Genomic DNA, 18,861 nt, shown 5'->3' with positions numbered 1-18,861 from the left:
GAACTTCCTCCTTAGGACACAGGCACACCCCAGCCACACCAGTCAGTGCCAGGATGCAATGCAGAGACTCACCTTCTCCACCCGGAAAGTGATTTCTCTGCTGGATATTTGCAGAGCAGGAGCAATGAACTCGCATGTGACGTCCACCTGCACGATCAGATTCTTCACTCCCTCCTTGCCCACGATGGCGTGACACAGCAGCTTCTCCTTCACCACCTGCATGCGAGCCACACGGCCCCCAGCGGGTGTTATCAGGGTGTCCACAAAACACACTGCATCTTTGAGCCGCCCACCCACACGCCCCATTACTGCATGAAGTTACAGCCATTGGTCTCCTCAGGAGCCCTCTCTTCTTTATAAGCTGCATCCTCTTTGTTCTGCACTCACGCGTCCCTCGTGTTACAACCCAACCACCACAAAAGGCCCTCAGGAGTCTTGTGCTGCCTACAGCTCTCAGAACAATCCCTGCCCAAACGGTTATTGCTTTGCTTTGTCCCACTGCCAAACAAAATGCTTACCGAAAACTGTAGGAACTCATTAAAAAAAAACAAACCAGACTGTATGAAGGGAAACAGGGGATAGAAGGATCAATGCCAGCAAATCCTCCCTTGCAAGTTTAGTGGAAAGGATCCCTGGGAAAACCCCAAACAGACAGCCTGCCTTCCTAGGATGTACTGTGTCCCCCTAGACCTGCCTGTAAAACAAACCTCCCCAGGAAAGAGATGTCTTCAACCTGGCATGAAAACCCTCTACTTAAGCTGGATGCTCTTACATCCAAGACTTTTCCTGATTCCTCCTCATGGTTTCACTTCCCCACATTCCTCCCTTTTTTCCTCTCTCTTCCCTCTGATAGACCACCACAACCCAACTCCTCCTCAGAGCCTAGAGACGTCAGAATCACCTGTGCTGCACGTGCACCACAGGGTCTTGGGCTTCTAACCAGCCTCAAGAGTATGAAGTTCTCGAGACCTAGGGAAGGTGGAAGACCCAGTCCCAGGCTCTTGGCTTGGACTGCACGAGCCAGGTAGCCACAGCTGAGCTCACAGATGCCCATTTGGCTTTCCACGAAGGCACCCTCACCAGTGGCCTGACCATTTCCCTTCTGGTTCCTTCTTCCCTCTTCAGCAAAGCCTCATGGGCTCAGGACTGCACACGGACAGTCCCATCGGAGTCAACCAGCTGAGGGATCAAGTCTTCCTCAATCTACCACTCAGGCAATCCTTTAAAACACCTCTCAAACTCTAGCAGCAGCAGGAGCTTAATGCACATTTATTCCCCATTCACTTAAACACTTGTGCCCAGTGCTCCTGGAGCCAGGGAAGGCACACCGGGGTCAGACGGCAGCTCCTCTGCAGAGCTGGATTTCCCCCGGAGAGAAGGGTCCAGGGAGGAGAACACTCAGTGACCCTGCTGAAATCTGCCCCTCTGAGCTGCAACCCAAGGGTGCTGCAAGACCTGCCTGCCCTCGGCACACGGGGGCTGGCTGAGGGAGCGGGGCGAGCGCTGATGGGAATACTGACACAAGTCAAGCTCTCAGTTCTAATGATCCCTGGAACACTTTCCCATGTGGACGGACATCATTCGGATCATTAGAGCTGGCACACTGGGTTCATTTCTCTCGTCCCGGTCTCCGGGCCGGACAAGCTCCCGGCCCGTGTCTGTCTACAGAGGAAAATCAATGCTGCTCCCAGACACTCCCTACCTTCCTGGGTGTTTTGTTTCACTCGCTGCTTCCCCACACAGACAACTGCCCATTTCTTTAGTTACTTTCTGCCTGGGCTCCCAGTCTACCTCTAACTTTAAGGCCAGCTGAGAAAACTGGGGCTGCTCAGCCTGGAGAAGAGAAACCGCGGGGAGACCTCAGAGCAGCCTTCCACTAGCTGAACGGGGCCTACAAGGATGCCGGACACGGACTCTTCTCAGGGACTACAGCAACAGGACAAGGGGTAATGGACTTAAACTCAAACAGGGCGAGTTCAGGTTAGATACAAGGAAGAGGTTCTTCACTGTGAGGATGGTGAGGCACTGGCACAGGTTGCCAAAGCAGTGGTGAATGCTCCATCCCTGGCAGGGTACAAGGCCATACTGGACAGAGCCTGGGGCGACAGTGCCTTCAGGCCATGTTTTGCTACCACCAAGTTGGCTTTATGGTAGCCATGGAACTCAAAAAGCCTCAGCAACTGATGGTGGCGAGCATGGAAAGCAACTGGTGCTGCCACAGTAACTTATGGCAGGAAACCAGGTTCTCAGAAGCACTTGCCCATTTGCTCAGGCAAATGTCAAGGGGCTGCAGAAATGCCCTGATGCAGAACTCACCTGGGGGGTGCTGCAGGAGCCTTTCAGCACCACCTCCGCTGTCTGGCCGGGCATCAGCTCCGTCCTCAGCGGCTGAAGCTTCAGCACGGGGCCACAGGAGGAAACCTTGCCCTTGCTCTTACTGATGCGAGGGAGACGCTTGCGCTGCTTAAGTGTGGTGCCACCTTCTGTGGTCCAATAGAGCAGATGGGTGCGTCGTCCTTTGTTTGTCATCTTGAAGCGGTAACAGCAGGGATCCAGGCTAGAGGAGAAGCAGAGACACAAAATGGCAGGGGAGCTGCTATTTGCCACTGGTCACCCAGCTTCAGCACCCTGAGGGCACGACCTGACTGCACACTCGGCTTCACCAAAAGCCAGACCTTGGCTGCCCCTAGGTTTGTCACCATCCAGCAGCTGCTCTGCTGGCACCCTTCCAGCAAGGAAGAGCTTCGTAAAGAGCCGGCCCCACATGCAAGTAGCTGGAGGAACAGCCTCGCTGCCCCTCCACCTTCCCCTTGGGAGCTGTTGTTCATGCCTCTGAGGCGTCTCGTAGGGAGCATCCAACCCTCATTGCCCCCAACGTACCACCCTCTGGTGGCGGCTCTGCAGCCGACAGCAATGGCAACAGCTCCAAACTGAGCCCGCGGGCAAAGACATAAAGGGGGGCAGAAGACAACTACATGAATCACACGGACACTGTCCCCTCCATTGTGCAGCCAGCTTGTGGCTGCACTGAGCACAGGAAACTCTGAACAAGCACCAGCCTCCCTGCGATGTCCCTGCGTACGTGGAGGGCTCGTGGGTGCGTATTTTACCTCTCCAAATCTATCCCAAGTACTTAAGGTAGGATTAAGCTGCTCTTTCTACCCCAAGAATTCAGGTATCGGAGCACCACGGACCCTCTTTGCAGCCACAGAAAGGAAGAGCCACCCCAAGAAGACTGTTCTTCTTCTCTGAGGAGGTCTCCAACACAAGGCAAACAGCACTTTTTTCCTCCTGTCTCCAAGAACATGACTGGTTTCAGACACACACGTTGGGACCACTGAATCCTCTCCTTCCAGCTCACCAATTTCAATCGAGACTCTTCATTTATCCCACTCCACCTCAGCAGACTTCCACACTTCCACACTTCCTCCCCCTTCCAGAGCTGGTCCTGCATCCACACTCGCTTGCCCGTGCCTCGGGAAGCAGGCAGGAGAAACCAGGGAAGAGCCACCACGTCTAATAAAGAGCAACCGGGCACGGAGTGGGGGAGAGGAGCCAACTGGGGGATGACACAGGGCAAAGAAATTCTGCTGCTCCTCCAGGGCTCCTGGCCAGAGGGGAAATAAACCAGCGCCATTCATTCAGTCGAGGAGCTGCTAACAAGCTACTGCCCAGGCTTGCTGCTGCTCTGAGATCTTACTCCAGACAGAATGGCAAAGCAAGCAATATCACTGCAGAGAGAAACATGTCTGTACTTGTAAGGCAGCATTTCTCAGCTGGAGGCTTCCAGGACCTGCTCTCTTCCTCCAAATCTTTGTTTGATAAAGTGAGGAGACAAATGGATTATGACTAAAGACAATTCAGCAACAACTTAGCAACTGCTCTCCAGCTCGGTGGCTTTCAGAGTACCTACTGACTTTCAGATGGCCATAAAATGTTTCCAAAGGAAGCCCTGTGGCTTCAGGGAAGCAGAGCCAGGACTGTGAGCACTGAAGAAGCTTGAGGGACTGCAGCAGAACTCCTCCTTGCTGAGCCCATGGGGAAGTGGGAGCTGAGAGATTCCCTACCTGAAGCAGGGCGCCAGGTTGAGCTCCGGGCCAAAGGGTTTGTCAATGACAATCGTGGTGCCAACGCCAACAGCCTGGACGGGGATGACGTAGGCACGACTGTTCTCAATGAACAGCACCACCTCGTCCTTCAATTGCTCCGTGTCATCCAAGTTTGCAGTGACAGCCAGAGACACCTCGGCCTTGGCAGGGATCACTCCCTGACTGGGTCCAACGGTCCAGCACGAGTCTGCACCAGCCTGGAAGACAAACAACACTCATTTAGGACGGAAACCACGGACCTGGCTGCCACCAGCCAAGGCCTGCCCAGGCAACACGTTCACACCGAGCCAGTGGGTGTGAAGATTCCACTGACATTCATGTACAGCTTCTCTGGCTCGTGCTGACACAGGGCAGCTCGCTTGGAAAGGAGCCCTGAGAGCTCCGCTCCAAACGTGAATCTGAGAGTCTGCTCCCTGACAAAGCTCATTTATCAAAGCTTGGCAACAAGCCCGCCAGAAAATTGTACCCCAGAAACTATTCCTGAGGAATGAGGATGGGGGTCTCGACGGAGCCAGACCTTCAACTCCCTGGCGTGACCCAGCACAGCCCTGCTGGGCCCGCCCAGGCCAACAGCCCACGCCAACAGCCCAGGCCAGGGGAGGACGATTTGCATCCTCTCCTCATTCTTTCAGTCAGCATCTGCTCTGGCTCCAAGGGGCAGCACCGTGCACTGCTGAACAGGAGACCTGCCAGGGCCACAAGGCTCTGCCGAGACACATTCCCTTGGGTTTCTAGGTCAGCTTCTGCCTGCCCCCAATCCAGCCTGTGTCTCAGAGACAAGAAACCTCTTGGAGCCACGCTACAAAATACCCCCACTTTCAAGACAAATACCCAACCTCTGATAACATCTCTGCTACTTGCTTATCCTTGAGTGCGCCGCAAAATGATGCCGTAGCTGCATGCACTGCATGCACAAAGACAGTGGCTATTTCTGACCCTATAGCAGCTTCTTGTACTATTGGGCATCAGAGCTCCTGAGTAACCAGTAAGGGCTGGGATCCACCACTTCAGAAGTTCACCACGATAATCAGAATCTTATCCCAGCACAGACGTCCATCGTGAATGAAAGCTTCCACAATCTGGTTACAATGGACACCAGTGTGCAGCTGACGGATGGAGGGAGGGAAGGAGAGAGGGAGGAAGGGACGGATAGCTGCCCCAAGGGATGACTGAGGAGACACCACAATCAGCTCTCTTGAATCTGTTTACAGATGAGTCACTGAAGTGATCTGGTCACTCTGGCCTTGCACAAGTGGCAGAGGAAGCAGAACTCCACGTTACAAATGCAGCTGCACTTCATCAAGCCGTAGCTCTAGCGAGAGCCGTAGCTCTAACAACAGCATTCCCATTCCCGTAGCTCTAACAACAGCATTCCCATTCTCAGTCAGGCTGAGTCACTGTCCTCGTAGGGCTGCTCATGAAGGGGAAATAAACCCTGTCCTGCACCAGCTGGCTGCAGAGCCTTGTCCCAGGGGGTTCAGCATTCCCGGTGGGGGGGACCCTCTGTTCTTCATTTCAAAGCTGCTCCTTATCCACACAAACAGCCAGTGGCAGGAAACAGCCCAAAAGCACCCCGAGCCCTGCAGGAGGCGGAGATCAGAGCCTGAGGCTGGCTACATGCTCCCGCCAACAACCGGCCTCCTCCTGCCTCCTCAGCATCAGCATCTCCTCAGCACAAGCACGGGGACCACTGTGGTTTAGCCTCTGCCCCGAGCACTGTCAACGGGATGTTTTACGGGATCAAGGGGCAGAGCTTGTCTCCATTTGTGCTCCCTGTCCACAGCTCACCCCTCCATGATCGCATCTGCCCTCCCTGCCAGGCTGGGGAGGCCAGGGACACCACTCTGCGCATTGCGGCTCTCCAGGGCACGGCTACGGCTTGCCCAGCTGCTGCCAAGCGCAACATTTAAGAACCAAACTGCTCCTGCTTTGCCTTTGGGAAAAGCTCTCAGCTTGCTTCTAGAAGCACAGCTGTCTTGAAGACTTCTAACCCTCTGTAATTCAGTTGCCAATAGGCACAGCGCAACAGGACATGTTTGCTTTCCCCTGACGAGCAGAGTAACAATTGCTTTGCTTACCAGCAAGTAAGAAAGGGCACTGAAGGAGGCAGCTGCTGAGGGCACTGGGGTGCTTGCTCTTTGCAGAGGTCAAAAGCAGATTTTTATGGTGCGGACAAAGCAAACTGCCTGCGAATCCCCCACTTTGAGGTTCTATTTAACCCCCAAACGCCTGGAAAAGCAGCAGGAGGGAAATTCAGCCCCCTCCTCCTTGCCCAGGGGGCTGAGCCTGTGCTCTCACACCCTGCTGGATGCCTCATGCGCAGACACAACCAAGTCCCCAGCCACAGGCCTGCGTGAAGCGGCTCCAGAACTTCAACAACCCAGCCTGCAGAAGAACAAACCTCCTCTCAAGCCCCTCACAGACGCCCCTCCGGTGGGGAGCACCCCCCAGACCCAGCACACGAGCCCTTCCTGGCTGCATCAGCCCCTGTCAGAAGACCCCACAACCTCCTTCTGCTCCGCAGCCTGTTCCACCCTGCCGCCTCCAGGAATTAAACAGCCTCTTTCTGCAGCCACATGCTCTACAATGTTACAGAGCACACAGGCTCTGCAGGTACACAACCCTTACAAGTCTGCTTCTGGGCAACAACCCAGCTGGTTTGACCCCCGAGGAGGTGTGAAACCCACTTCACCCTAAGCGCCTTGAGGACAGACCTCTCAGTTCCAAAAACAAAGACTCTCACAGCTAAACGCCTTCCACAAAATAAAGGGAGAACTTGCAGAAATGAACTCCTTTCTGCTCAAACATCTCTGCAAACTCTGTTTTACTGACGGGTGCCCCAACTACAAGTGCCCCCGGAGCCAGGCTCCTCTTGCTGCACTCGGATGGAACATCTGGCTTTCTCTCTCAGACACATCTCAGTGACGTGGAAATGTTGCATAGAAATAAGTGCTCCAGTCACAGGCTGCTATGGGCCACTCACTTGCTCTGGAAAACAGCCCCAGCGACACTTACCATCTTTGCCGAGAAGGATGCGGGGATGACAGACTGATTGGAGAGGTGAAGGGTCCGGGAAGCATCTTGTAGAACTTGGATGCTGCCAAAATTTATCTCACTTGGGTGCACGTGGACAACTGGTCCTTCTCCAGTGCTCAATAAATGGATTTCCTGCTCCAGGAGGCAGGCAGGAAAGAGAAAAAAACAACAGGGAAGGTTTAGAATGACTGGACAGCTCTAAGGGGGCTCGTAGGCTGAGGGAATTCTGACTGTTTGAAGCTGTCAGGGTTATGAGGCTGAAACAGGAAGGCTGGAGCAAAGGTGGCACCTGGAGTGGTCCCTGCGGATCTGAAAGCCACAAGATCCCATTATGAGGGGATACAGAACCCCCATCTCCCACGCATGCTTTTCACACCTCCTCCATGCTGTCAGCTCTCCTTCCGCTACTCTGTGCCTACGCCTGCTCCTTGTACTGCTCCATCATGCCATAAACCACCCTCCCTGACTGCTGCGGCTGCACAGCCACACTGCACAGGAACTTCTTCAACCTTCCCAAAGCTTCTCCCGTGAAAACCAGTAGAGGCTGGAAGCAAAGCTCTTCTCAGCAGAGATCATGCAAGTTAGTTGCCTCTCATTTGTGCTTGTGTGCATTCCTGGTATTACTTCTTTATTGCACCAAGACATTCATTATTAATTGCATCATTCGAGCAGTATTTTTTTCTGCTGACAGCCTGAGACCCAAAAGTTTGTTCCTGCAGAAGGGGCACAAACTAGCGGAGGAGGAATGTGGATCCTTTTGCTAAACCCCCTTCTCACATCACTAAAACCAATGAGAATTTATCCAGTCTGGCGGGATTTCCCCAGCTCCAAACACCCCAAGCCTTAACCAGGCTTGTAGAGCCTGAAGAAGGGAGGGCTCTGGGGAGACCTTAAAGCACCTTCCAGTGCCTAAAGGGGCCAACAAGAAACCTTGAGAGGGGCTTTGGATAAGGGCCTGCGGGGACAGAACAGGGAAGGACGGCTCTAAATTGACGGGGGGGGTGGTGATCAATATGGGATCCTGGGAAGAAGCTCTTCCCTGTGAGGGGTGGTGAGGCTCTGGCACAGGTTGACAAGAGGAGCTATGGCTGGCACAGGCTGCCCAGAGGAGCTATAGCTGCCCCATCCGTGGCTCTGTTCAAGGCCAGCTTGGATGTGGCTACCAGCTCCCGAAGCTGCACTCAAGCCATAAGGCAGACCTAGAGGAAATGACACCCAGAAACTCCCATTTGTGCAGGCAACACCCAGCCAGGTTTTGACCAGCATTTGCGGGCTGCGAGCAGCAGCCGAGCACGAGCGCAGCGCCTTGAGGATGGATTGACCGGGCACAGGGTCACTCAGTCCCATGTCTTCTCCAGGCATTAGTGTTGCTTATGCCACGAATGCCTTCTTTCCTTGTAGACAACAGCCATAGATCATTTTCCCTGGAAGAACCCCTGTACGCTCTACATCCCACCAAGATGAGAGGCACAAAGGCACACGTCTGCCCCAGCACTCACCAGTGGGGATTCTTTACTCCCAAACACCGCAACACGAGCAACGGTGTCCTGCTTTCCCGTCACCTGGACTTCCAGTGTGAACGGGATCTCCACCAAGCTCTGAGGCTGGATAATCCCACGGGGCTCAGGGCTGGAGTACCACACAGCAGCAGCATCCTTGTTCTCCTATAAGGGACAGAACCAAACACGGCTTCAGACTGACCTTTGAGGAAACTTTCAACTCTTTAACATCTACCACAACGCCAACTCACACACGTGTCTAAAAATGCCTAGGAGAAAGCAGAAAGGCACAACTCAAGATGCAAGACATGTATGGGTTCAGCATCCCGAGGGGGGCCAACAGCTGCTGCCTCCACAACCCCCCGTCCCGTGCTGGCAGCCTCCTTGCAGCAGCTTTTCACAACCCTACAAGTTCTCCCGCATTGAAAGCATCCCGAAGACTTGAATATAATCTGCTTCCTGGAGAGTTTAAGCTGCTTCCTGGAGTTGATATTCAGGTAGCTTCCTGTTCCCAGCAAACCTTTAGGGTTGAATACAAACCAGCAACATCTTAACCAAACCCGTTTTTTCCCTAACAAACCCCTAGGTGACATTGGAGGCAGGAGGCGGATGCGATGCCAAACCTGAGGAAGAGCCCAGTAGCAGCCTGGAAGGTTGCTGTCGTTCACAAGGGTCAGCATCTGCTGGTAAGGGACTTTGAGAGAACATCGTCCAAAGGTCAGAGCCGGGTGGAGCACTCGCAGCGGGGGAATTACACATCTAGGCAGAGAGATGAGCAAAAGGGAATTAGATTCTGACACAGCGTTGCTTACTTGTTTACTTCTCAATGAGCACCAAATGGAGCACGACCCATTTGTCATCGTCAAATAGACATTTGATACGCCTACAGTGAGAAACAGCCTTCAACTTCTTTTTACCCAACAACCTCTTGCAAAAGAGGGGCAGACCCTGAGTCTCAGCATCACAAAAGCTGCTCAGTGCCCAGGCAGAGCACGGTGCCCTGTCCCAGGTCAGCTTTGCCCCTCCTTTGCCCCAGGAGGCTCGCAAGGACCCTCTCAATGGCCCCAGCGAGGTGTGAGCTCTGAGGGAGCTTTCCCACCGAGGAGCAGCGCTCGCCAAGGCTCCAGGAACACCAGACTCCAGTGTCTCAGGGAAAACACCGCTGTGTCCCTGCCTGAAATCCAGCCCTTTACCCCAGCAACGCAGGGTGCAGGCCACCACCTGCCCTGCGCCGTGAGCGATAACCCTCTCCCAGGCCCTGTGGCTGCCTTGCTCCTTTCCCCACGGGTCCGCACGCCAGCTGCTCCCATTTGCACTTGTTCTACACAACTGCAGCCCAGGCACTGACTGCACAACTCTGCCCGGGAGAGGGAACAGCACCGGTGAAATGCATCCCTCTTGCCGTTGAACTGACGCCCACCGCAGCACAACAGGCCTGAATGTGGCTGAAGCAAGAACAACTTTGAGCTTAACTCCGAGAACATCAATGCTCAGCAGAGCCAGACGGAAGCACAAAAACCTGAGCTCACCTTCCACACCAAGGACTACTTTGTCTGTCACAAGATCTCGCCTTTACTTTTCCCTCACCAGTCCTGCCCTAAGCCCCTTGCCCGTCTGCACGGCCCCTCCTTCACTGAGGCAGACAACAGCTTGCAGCAGCTGCTTGCTGTGGCCCAAACCAGTCCTGGATTCTGGCCACAACCCAGCACAAGTCCAACACTTGCAGGAAGGAGGAGAGGCGGCCCTTTGGAAACATTACACCTCAAGCCCCCAGAGCAGGCCGATAAGGAATATAATCACAGTTTCCTGTAGGAGAAGGCCCTGGGCCGTGCCTGTGGCTGAGCACAAGTGCTGCTCATCATGGACTGCTTTCCATGCGCTGCTGTTCTCCTGTCTAGCTGGGCAGAACTAGCTCATTGAGCAATGCTCCTCGTTTGGAGCTGGAGCCAGCCAGCTCTACGCAAGGCAGCACCACTTGCTTCTGGCAGATGCATAGGGAAAGAAGAGGGGCTGCAAGGGAAGCGTTGGTACCTGGCTCTGACGGGCAGTGATAACACCTCTCTGCCAACACCATCCACATCAACCACCAGGGCCAGCTTGTATCTCTTCACGGTGTTGGAGCACAGGGTGACCTGGAAGACAAGAGCATCAAATACTTCATCACTCCCAAAACCCATCGGCCATATGCAGTGCCCTCCACATCTCCTTCCACAGCAAGGAAAGGGAGGATTTAGTAGATATGAGGAAGATGAGGTATCAGGAAGAAGTTCTTCCTTGTGCGGGGGCTGAGGCCCTGGCACCGGTTGCCCAGAGAAGCTGCGGCTGCCCCATCCCTGGCGGTGTTCAGGGCCAGTTTGGATGTGGCTTGGAGCAGCCTCGTCTGGTGGAAGGTGTCCCTGCCCATGGCAGGGGGCTGGAACTGGATGAGCTGTAAGGTCCCTTCCAACCCAAAACAGGCTAGGATTCTGTGATGTTTGCCTTTAATTCTTCTGCTGGTTCATGTGTAGAGCACAGTCTCTGGCAGTAACAGAAGTCTTTGGACAATACCTGAATTACTGAATGCGCTTTGCGTTGCCAGGGCAGATGTAGAGCCCAACACTAGTGCCCAACTCTTACTCGCAGGATGCTCAGAGCCAGCAGTGCTAAAGCCCCCTCAATGCCACCGAAGCTCCAGCTCCACCTCTGAAGCACACAGGGCTGGACTCTTCGCGTACCTGGATATCCAAGTGTCCCTTGGCGCAGATGGTCCCTGTGCAGGGCCTGATAGTAAATTCAGCTGGCTTCTTGGCACCTGGGGCTCGCTTTCTCCACGACGGACCAGTGCTGTCTGACACCTGAGCAAAACTGGTCACGCTGGGTGCTCCCGAGCCGTCCCCAGGAATGCGAAGGTTGAAGTTGAAGGGCACCGAGGAAGTGTTAGTGAGGCGGCAGCACAGGGTGCGAGGAAAGCCTGGGAAAAGGACACAACAGGAGTTTATTATCCCGTGACTCCTGGGGTGGACATCCTGCGGTGATAAAACTGCGCTTGGAGTTTGCCTCCTTTCAATGGCAATTACAGCTGATTGAGAAGCTCTGTGGGGAAGTCGTCGTCAATTACGGTCCCTTTTACGCTTGTCACACAGAAATGCCACTCTGACACAAGTGTCTCTAACTGTGAGGAGCTCTCACCTCCCCCAGACCAGCACCAATTCCTTCTCAACCATGACGGTGCATCCAGAACATTTACTCTCAAAAGTCAGTCCAGAAAAGTCCCTGTGAACTCCACAAACACTCCCACAGTTTTCGAGAGATAAAAGCAGTATGTTGTCATCAAAGAGATGATCCAGGAAAGGAAAGGAAAGATGAAATTGGCAGCCACAGCATGATGCAGAGCACTCTGAAGCAGTTTCTCCAGACAGGAACCTCGGTGCATCTCCTGGTTTGGGACAATCGAGACTGAGCCTGTGGCAGCTCACGGCCCACTTCACTGGAGGCAAACCTGATGCTTGCTCAAGAACAAGCAGGACCTGTGTCTCACCCTCCCGAAGGAGTGGGGACAAACGGCCATGCTGCACACCGCCTTTCATTACCCCACAAAGGCTGACATGGCTTCAGCTTTGGTACTTGCTTTCCATAATGGAAGCCACTGACACAATCGCAGCTGATCTGGGGGGTTGAGTTCACATTTAAACTTGAGACCATCTCAGTGAGAAGTCCTTTGCGAGACTGAGGTGGAGAACCAGAATCTGCATCTCAGTGGAGAAGCTCTGGGTGCACAGCCGCCAGCTCTGTCAGCAGAGCTGGGCTTTTGGTGGGGAAGGAGGAGCCCATGTCTGAAGACATGGGCGCCCAATGCGGAGCTACTGCTTGGCCATGTTACCTGGGAGCTGACAACGAGTTGGCCTCACAGCACTAATTGATTTCTCACGCTAATGGTCAGGTGGGTAAATGGTGCCCTTGCCTCACAACAGCAAAATTCACCCAGGGCACCTACAACTTGCCTTCAACTCCCTTCTCCAGTTGGCCGCGGACAAGAAAGACTTTCACAGTCATTCTGTTGCTGAGGAATGGCAGATTGGGGCTGGACTGACTGTGAGGGACACCAGAGAACACTGACTTTCTACTCCTTCCGTTCTATTTGAACCATTCAATTGGCTCTGTGCCATTCTGTCTGGTTCTGTTTGATCTCATGATGGCAAAATACTGCCCAGCAGCTGGCAGTCCTGGTTTTGACATGCTGAAGGCGGCTATGGAGGAACATAAGTGACAATGCTGTCCTGGACAAGTGCTCCATCTGGGTAAGGCTCAGACCTCCCACCCTGCAGCCCAAGCCCAGGGCACACTCACCAAAGGAGACTTCACCGAAGCGGAGGGACGATACATTGAAATGAAACGCCGGCCCAGTGACACAGCCACTGTGAGGACAAAGGCAGAGGAGACATGGCCTCGGTTAAAGAGAACTGCAAAGCCTTCAGCTTTCCTTACCGTTCCGGTGGGTAAAAGCCAGCCTGAGAACCTCAGGGGGTTTCACATCAAGCCCTCACCCTCATGCTCAGCACAGCATCCAGGTGGACGGGAGGCAGCCAAAGCAAAGCGGTCAGCAGCCCATAGCTGCTTGTGGGGCTTGGGGCACAGTGTCATGCAGGGTATGCCCCCAGGTTGTTGATGGCCTGAGGAAGGACACCAAACAAGTGATGGCTGCGTGCCTCAGTTTCCCCATCTGTAATGTGTTGGACACAGGGGTGTCCCCAGTAAAGCACACTCAATGTAACTACCCTTCCCAGCCACAGCTTTCCTGCTTTGGCATTTCTTAGCTGGAACCGCTCTTCCCATGGAGTACAGGAACACCTTGCTCAGAAGATCTTGATCCACGCAATCGTTATGGGGGCAGGAATTTGAGACACGAAGCCGGGGGAGCCCCAGACATCCCTTGACAAGAGCCGCAACAGCTCAACAGAGCGGACAGTTGAATCTTGGAGGAAAACATCAGCCAACCACCAGGGCACCAGCTGACCCATCCAAGAGCAACACGTCTTAAACCACCCAACACAGAATCGTCAAATCATCTACGCTGGAAAAGACCTTTAAGATCATCAAGTCCAACTGTCACCCCAGCGCTGCCAAGCCCACCACTAATCCGTGTCACTAAGGGCCTCGTCTACACGGTTTGGGAACACTTCCAGGGATGGTGACTCCACCACTGCCCGGGGCAGTCTCTTCTAATGCCTGACCACCCTTTCGGGGAGAAACTGTTCCTAACATCAAGTCTAAATCTGCCCTGCACAAACTGAGGCCGTTTCCTCTCGTCCTTTCCCTTGTTACTTGGGAGAAGAGACCAGCCACCTCCTGGCTCCATCCTCCTTTCAAGTAGTTGCAGGCATAACGGAACCTGAACACACCGCATCTCCTCACCTGCCCTTAAATTCAGCAGACTTGAAGGCTCCAAACTCCAGGACTCACCAACATCCACCTGAATCACCACGTGAAGCTGCACAACACCCATTAATTTATTTCATGGTTGATGCCAACCAATGCCAGCTCTGCCTCTCAGCTCAAAATCAAGGACCACAGCAAATGGTGTGTTCAACCCAACCTATTCCATGGCTCCCTCTTGCTGACAATTCCACTTCACTTGCTGCTGCGGTCGCAAGGAGTCAGCATCAAACTGGAGTCAAGGTTAGTGTGGGCTCCTAGTGTGGGGATGCCAGGATGAGAGCCAAGATCAAGACCTCAGACAAGCCTTTTCTTTCTCAATGAGGTAGGTGGGAGATGACTACCCAGAGAGAGCTACAGATGTGGCCGCCAAGCTCTTAGAACCCTCCTCACCTCACAGTCAGCGTCAGAGGCTCAGGGGATCCCTTCACATTGAACTGGAATTCCTCTGTGAACTGCCCCACGACACTGGCATTGAAGGAGATCCAGATGGCCTGATGATCAAAAGGCAAAAGCATGCCCTCCCGGGGGCCAAAGGTGAAGCAGGAGCCCAGAGCTCTCTCCGGAGGGACCACGCTGAAGGGAGTCTCAGTAACTCCTCTGTTGAGCAGGAACACCTGCAGCAGCAGCGAGAAGGCAACATGGAAATACATGAGGAATCCTCTTTGCTTACAGAAGGCTCACTTCTTTTCTAGTTTAGCAATTAACATCTGTAAAAGGCAGAAGATGCTGAGCGCTGCTGCCAAATACAACAGGACGAGTACTGCCTCGAGGTTTTTTTCCATGCAAAGCAGGGATAACTTCACACAAACAGAGCCACTCTGGGCTTATTCCCCTGACACAGAGCACTCCACTTGACCTGCAGTGCCAAGCGCCTGCTCAGCACCACCAAGTTGATTCAGACCCATCCCACAGCTCCACGAGGCTCGCTGCTGCCCGGGAGCCATCCGGATCCACCCCATGCCCTGCGCCCCGTCCTGCTCACCCTGTAGCTGTGGCTTGAGCCAACAGTCACCTCCCCGATGCTCAGCTGGTCACAGCTGAGTTGGACCTGGGGCCCGACGCCTTCCCCGCTGATGCACAGGGGCAGCCTGGTCTCACAGCCTGTGGAGGGAAATCTCTGTGAGTGCAATTTCCTCTGCTACGCGGCACTTTCCAGGTTGTCTCAGTGCTGCTGCCGGTCCCTGGGCTGGATGGAACCAGCTCTAGATGCTCCAGGAGAAGATACGGGACCCATCTCGTCCCTCAGGACATGCGCCTTGGGGCTGCTTTCTCATTTCTAACCAACCCCCTGGGCTGGTGTCTCAGAGAACCACAGAATGGTTTGCGTTGGAAAGGACCTTAAGATCACCCAGTTCCAACCCCTTGCCATGGACAGGGACACCTTCCACTAGAGCAGTTTGCTTCAAGTCCCGTCCAGCCTGAACTTGAACATTGCCACGGGTGGAGCAGCTTCCTTGGGCAGCCTCTTCCAGTGCCTCACCACTCTCACAGGAAAGAATTTCTTCTGTATATCTAAACTAAATCTCCCCTGTTTAAGCTCGAACCCATCAGCCCTTGTCTTATCTCTCCAGTCCCCGATGAAGGCTCTCTCTCCAGTCATGGGAAACCAGCCTTCCCACTGAGCAGATCACATAAGCCATAAATGTACTGCTAACGTGCACATCCCTTGGTGCAAAGGCAACCGAGACCTCAAGGCTTACAGCTAAACTCCAAGGTGGGTCCTTTCCCTTACATTTGCTAGAGATGACAGAGCACAAGATCTTCAGTCTGAAGGCTGCTCTCAGCCACTGAAGCAGCCTAAGGTGCCTGAATCCTGGCTCAAATTTTGGATGAGCTCTCACTGCCATCCCAGCCTACTCTGCACACAAAGTGAGCAGCACGAGAAGGAGGAGAGAGCCACGCCACAAAGACTCATCTTGGAGGTAACTGGTCTACAGGGGCCTGGTGCTCCTTCACTAAAGCTGTGTTGCAAATGCTGGCAAAGCCATGGCGGGAAAGCTTATTCCTTCACTGCTTGGTCACTTCTGGGATCAGGAAGGCAGAGCCAGGCATCCTGAGCCCTGGCCTCCGACCGGAGACCACCGGGAACCATGGGGACAGCGGCGTGTGCCAGCACTGCCCTGTTGAGCCCTCCAGAACTACATGAGGTCCGAGTGGGCTGGAAGAGTGTTTCTACCTCCTCTGTGGGAACAGGAGCAGGAGGAAAGAGCTGTACCTGAGATGTCACAGTAGACTGTCTCTTGGTAGACTCTGGCTTCTTTGGGCTTAAAGATCACATTGATTTCAAGGGAAGAATTGGGCAAGACATCTCCCTCCTGAAACAGAAGTGACAGCAAACCATTTATCTTCAAACATCACATTCTTGTTTCCACTGCAGCCCTGGAAGCCTTTATTTAGAGCATCAGCAAAGAGCAAGGAGCAAGCAACGCTTGCCAACAGGATTTACAGGAGAGCTTGGAAGCAGCAGCTTCCAAAGTCCCTCGCCTTTACTGGCACCCGGAAGGGGCATTTTGTTCCCCTCAGAAGAGACTGAGCTCTTGCTCGCGGATTTAAGTCTGGGCCACGCTACCAGTTTCTGCAACTCTCTGCTGCTCTCGCAGAGGATCCTGGCACTGGTGCTCAGTCCCAGGAAGCCCTGCCACACATTTCAGGAGGCATCCCTGGTTTCTATAGGCTCTCACTTCCTGCAACTGGTTTAAGGAAAGGCACCTCTCAGCCTTACATGGGCTGCAGGAGCAACCAAGAAGAGAATAGCAGCCCCTTCCTCGGAAAACAAAATAGAAAAAATAAACTACTTTCACCCACTGTAAAAGAAAGAAGAGGTTGGGATTATTCCAGGGTTTACTCCAAGATGAGAAGGAATGCTGCGCTGCTCAGACAGCAGCCATTCTTCATCTCAAGACCATGCAAATACTCAGAAGGCAGGCTCTGGCTGATTGAAGGCCATGGGGTTTTTGCTGGCATCACCAGGAAAGTGAGCAGTTTTCTCTACCTATCTGCAGTAGAACTCAAAAAGCCCGTTTAAACCTGCCAGCCTCGTGTCCAGGCTCACAGACGACACTGGAAGGGAGACTCAGACGTGGTATAAATCCAGGTTTTAGGAAGGGATTGCTGTGCTTGGGCTCAATTTGGCCTCCTTTCCACCCAGGACCATTGCATTCTGCAGGTCAGTATGTGAACTAACAGTGCACCAGTGTCCTTTCTTCACCCCCGCGCGCTACGTGGGAATGTGTCCTTACGGAGAATAACTGATACCTCTGAACACTGTGAGGACACTCATGACGTGCCCTTAATTCACAGCCCTTGCAGCAGAGCCCAGCCTGGGGTCGGCTCTTGCCGCTGTTCAGAAATGCTTTTTGCAACAAGTGCCCCTAGCCTCACCAGAAACCGGATGTCTCCTCTCTTGGCACATCAAGCAGCTGATGTGGGATCTGCCAAGGGACCTCCTTCAGAGATGAGAAGGAGGAGGAGCAGCAGGAAGGGAGGTTCTCAGCCATCACTTACCATGGGCACAATGGTGAAAATATCACTGCAGAAAGGCATGGAGCCTCCCTGCACCTCTGTCCCCTGGTTCTGGGAGCTGCAGATGGGAAGGGAAGGGTGTTCTCTGAGAGGGGGGACCAGCCCGTGCTCCGTAGGAACATCAACCAGCTTGTCCTCTTCCAGCCTCTGCAGCCTGTGCCATGGGAGAGACGAACCAAGCAGACAATTGAATAAGCAGCAGATTTGCAAAGCCTGTCGTGTCAGTGCACGAGCAGCAAAGCACTCGGCGAGGAAGAGCAGCAGCTCAGCACAGGGCTGACCCTGAGACACAGGCTCCCACATGGATCCCATTACTGCCGTTCTTCCCAGCACAGCAAGGAGTTTTACTCCTCACTGACGAGCTAACAAGAGGTTTCTTAAAGCTGGCAGCCCTCAAGAAAAAGCCTCCTGCATTGGGAGGGGAGAAGCAACTGGCTTTCAGCTGCTCGTTACCAGCATCACACTTTTCCCCTTCCCTTTTGCACCCACAGGGGTGAGGAGACAGTATCTGCACTGCCTTCCACCAGAGGATCCCGGTGCACTTCCAAAGCAAAGCAACGGATTTGGGCATCCCATCACTTCAGTGACACAAATGGGTTTCTGAGCATGAAAACAGAGGTGCCAAGAGACGAAGGCACTCTGCCCAGCATCACCTAGTAAAGAAGTCAGGACCAGCATCTCTGAATGCAAACCCTACGTGGAATCTTGAACCACCTCATCTTTTCCCTCGTTTTGGCCTCCACTGCAGAGCTGTGATGCACTTAACCTCTCCCTTTATTGGCGGCTGCAGCAGAAATCATTCTAGTGTTTAAAGATCACAAGCGGGAGATGAAAGGGGAGCCCTGCTGCAGAGCGGTTGCTCCTTGCTGGCACACTGCTGTCCCCGCTTCACGCTCCAGTCCCCTGGCCATGAAGAACCAGCGGGTGACAGCACTGGGGGACCAGGGGAAAGCTCCACGTGCAGCAAATCGAGGCAATGCCGTGTGAACGATCATCACCCAGCTAAATCCAAACGCAAAGAGAAGGGAAACAGGCAAGGACGTTACTTGCTGCACACACACTGAGCCTCGCGCACATGCTGTGCATGAGGAGGGCTTCCACACACTGGCATGAGCAGCCCTCAACTCAAGCTCCGTCAGCAGGCCAGAATCACATCCCCAAAAGCGCTGCAGGAGGGACACCTTCTAATGGGCCATGTCTTTTGGGGTCACATCCCAACACAGGCTCCTGCACTGCCTCCTCTCAGGAAAAGGCCCTCTCTCCTCTGAGATCTCAAAAGC

The 18,861-nt window shown here is 53.8% G+C and overlaps 1 protein-coding gene across 1 annotated transcript in view; it reads right to left on the bottom strand.

Annotated features, from left to right (window-relative positions):
* The window catches only part of LOC136005865 (hydrocephalus-inducing protein-like), a gene marked incomplete at its 5' end in the record, with an annotated part of 57,974 nt that overhangs the window by 19,360 nt on the left and 19,753 nt on the right, over positions 1-18,861 (bottom strand). Inside the window, 12 exons of the mRNA XM_065663758.1 lie at positions 73-216; positions 2,317-2,557; positions 4,068-4,306; positions 7,125-7,277; positions 8,645-8,809; positions 9,268-9,403; positions 10,676-10,776; positions 11,359-11,594; positions 12,971-13,031; positions 14,455-14,673; positions 15,042-15,160; positions 16,275-16,374. Of these exons, the coding sequence (XP_065519830.1) occupies positions 73-216; positions 2,317-2,557; positions 4,068-4,306; positions 7,125-7,277; positions 8,645-8,809; positions 9,268-9,403; positions 10,676-10,776; positions 11,359-11,594; positions 12,971-13,031; positions 14,455-14,673; positions 15,042-15,160; positions 16,275-16,374 (1,914 nt within the window). The remainder of the gene's footprint in view (positions 1-72; positions 217-2,316; positions 2,558-4,067; positions 4,307-7,124; positions 7,278-8,644; positions 8,810-9,267; positions 9,404-10,675; positions 10,777-11,358; positions 11,595-12,970; positions 13,032-14,454; positions 14,674-15,041; positions 15,161-16,274; positions 16,375-18,861) is intronic.

Source organism: Lathamus discolor, chromosome Z, assembly GCF_037157495.1.
Source record: "Lathamus discolor isolate bLatDis1 chromosome Z, bLatDis1.hap1, whole genome shotgun sequence".
Classification (NCBI taxonomy): Eukaryota; Metazoa; Chordata; class Aves; order Psittaciformes; family Psittacidae; genus Lathamus; species Lathamus discolor.
Note: the sequence above shows the minus strand (reverse complement) of the source record. Positions and strands in the feature narration are given on the sequence as shown.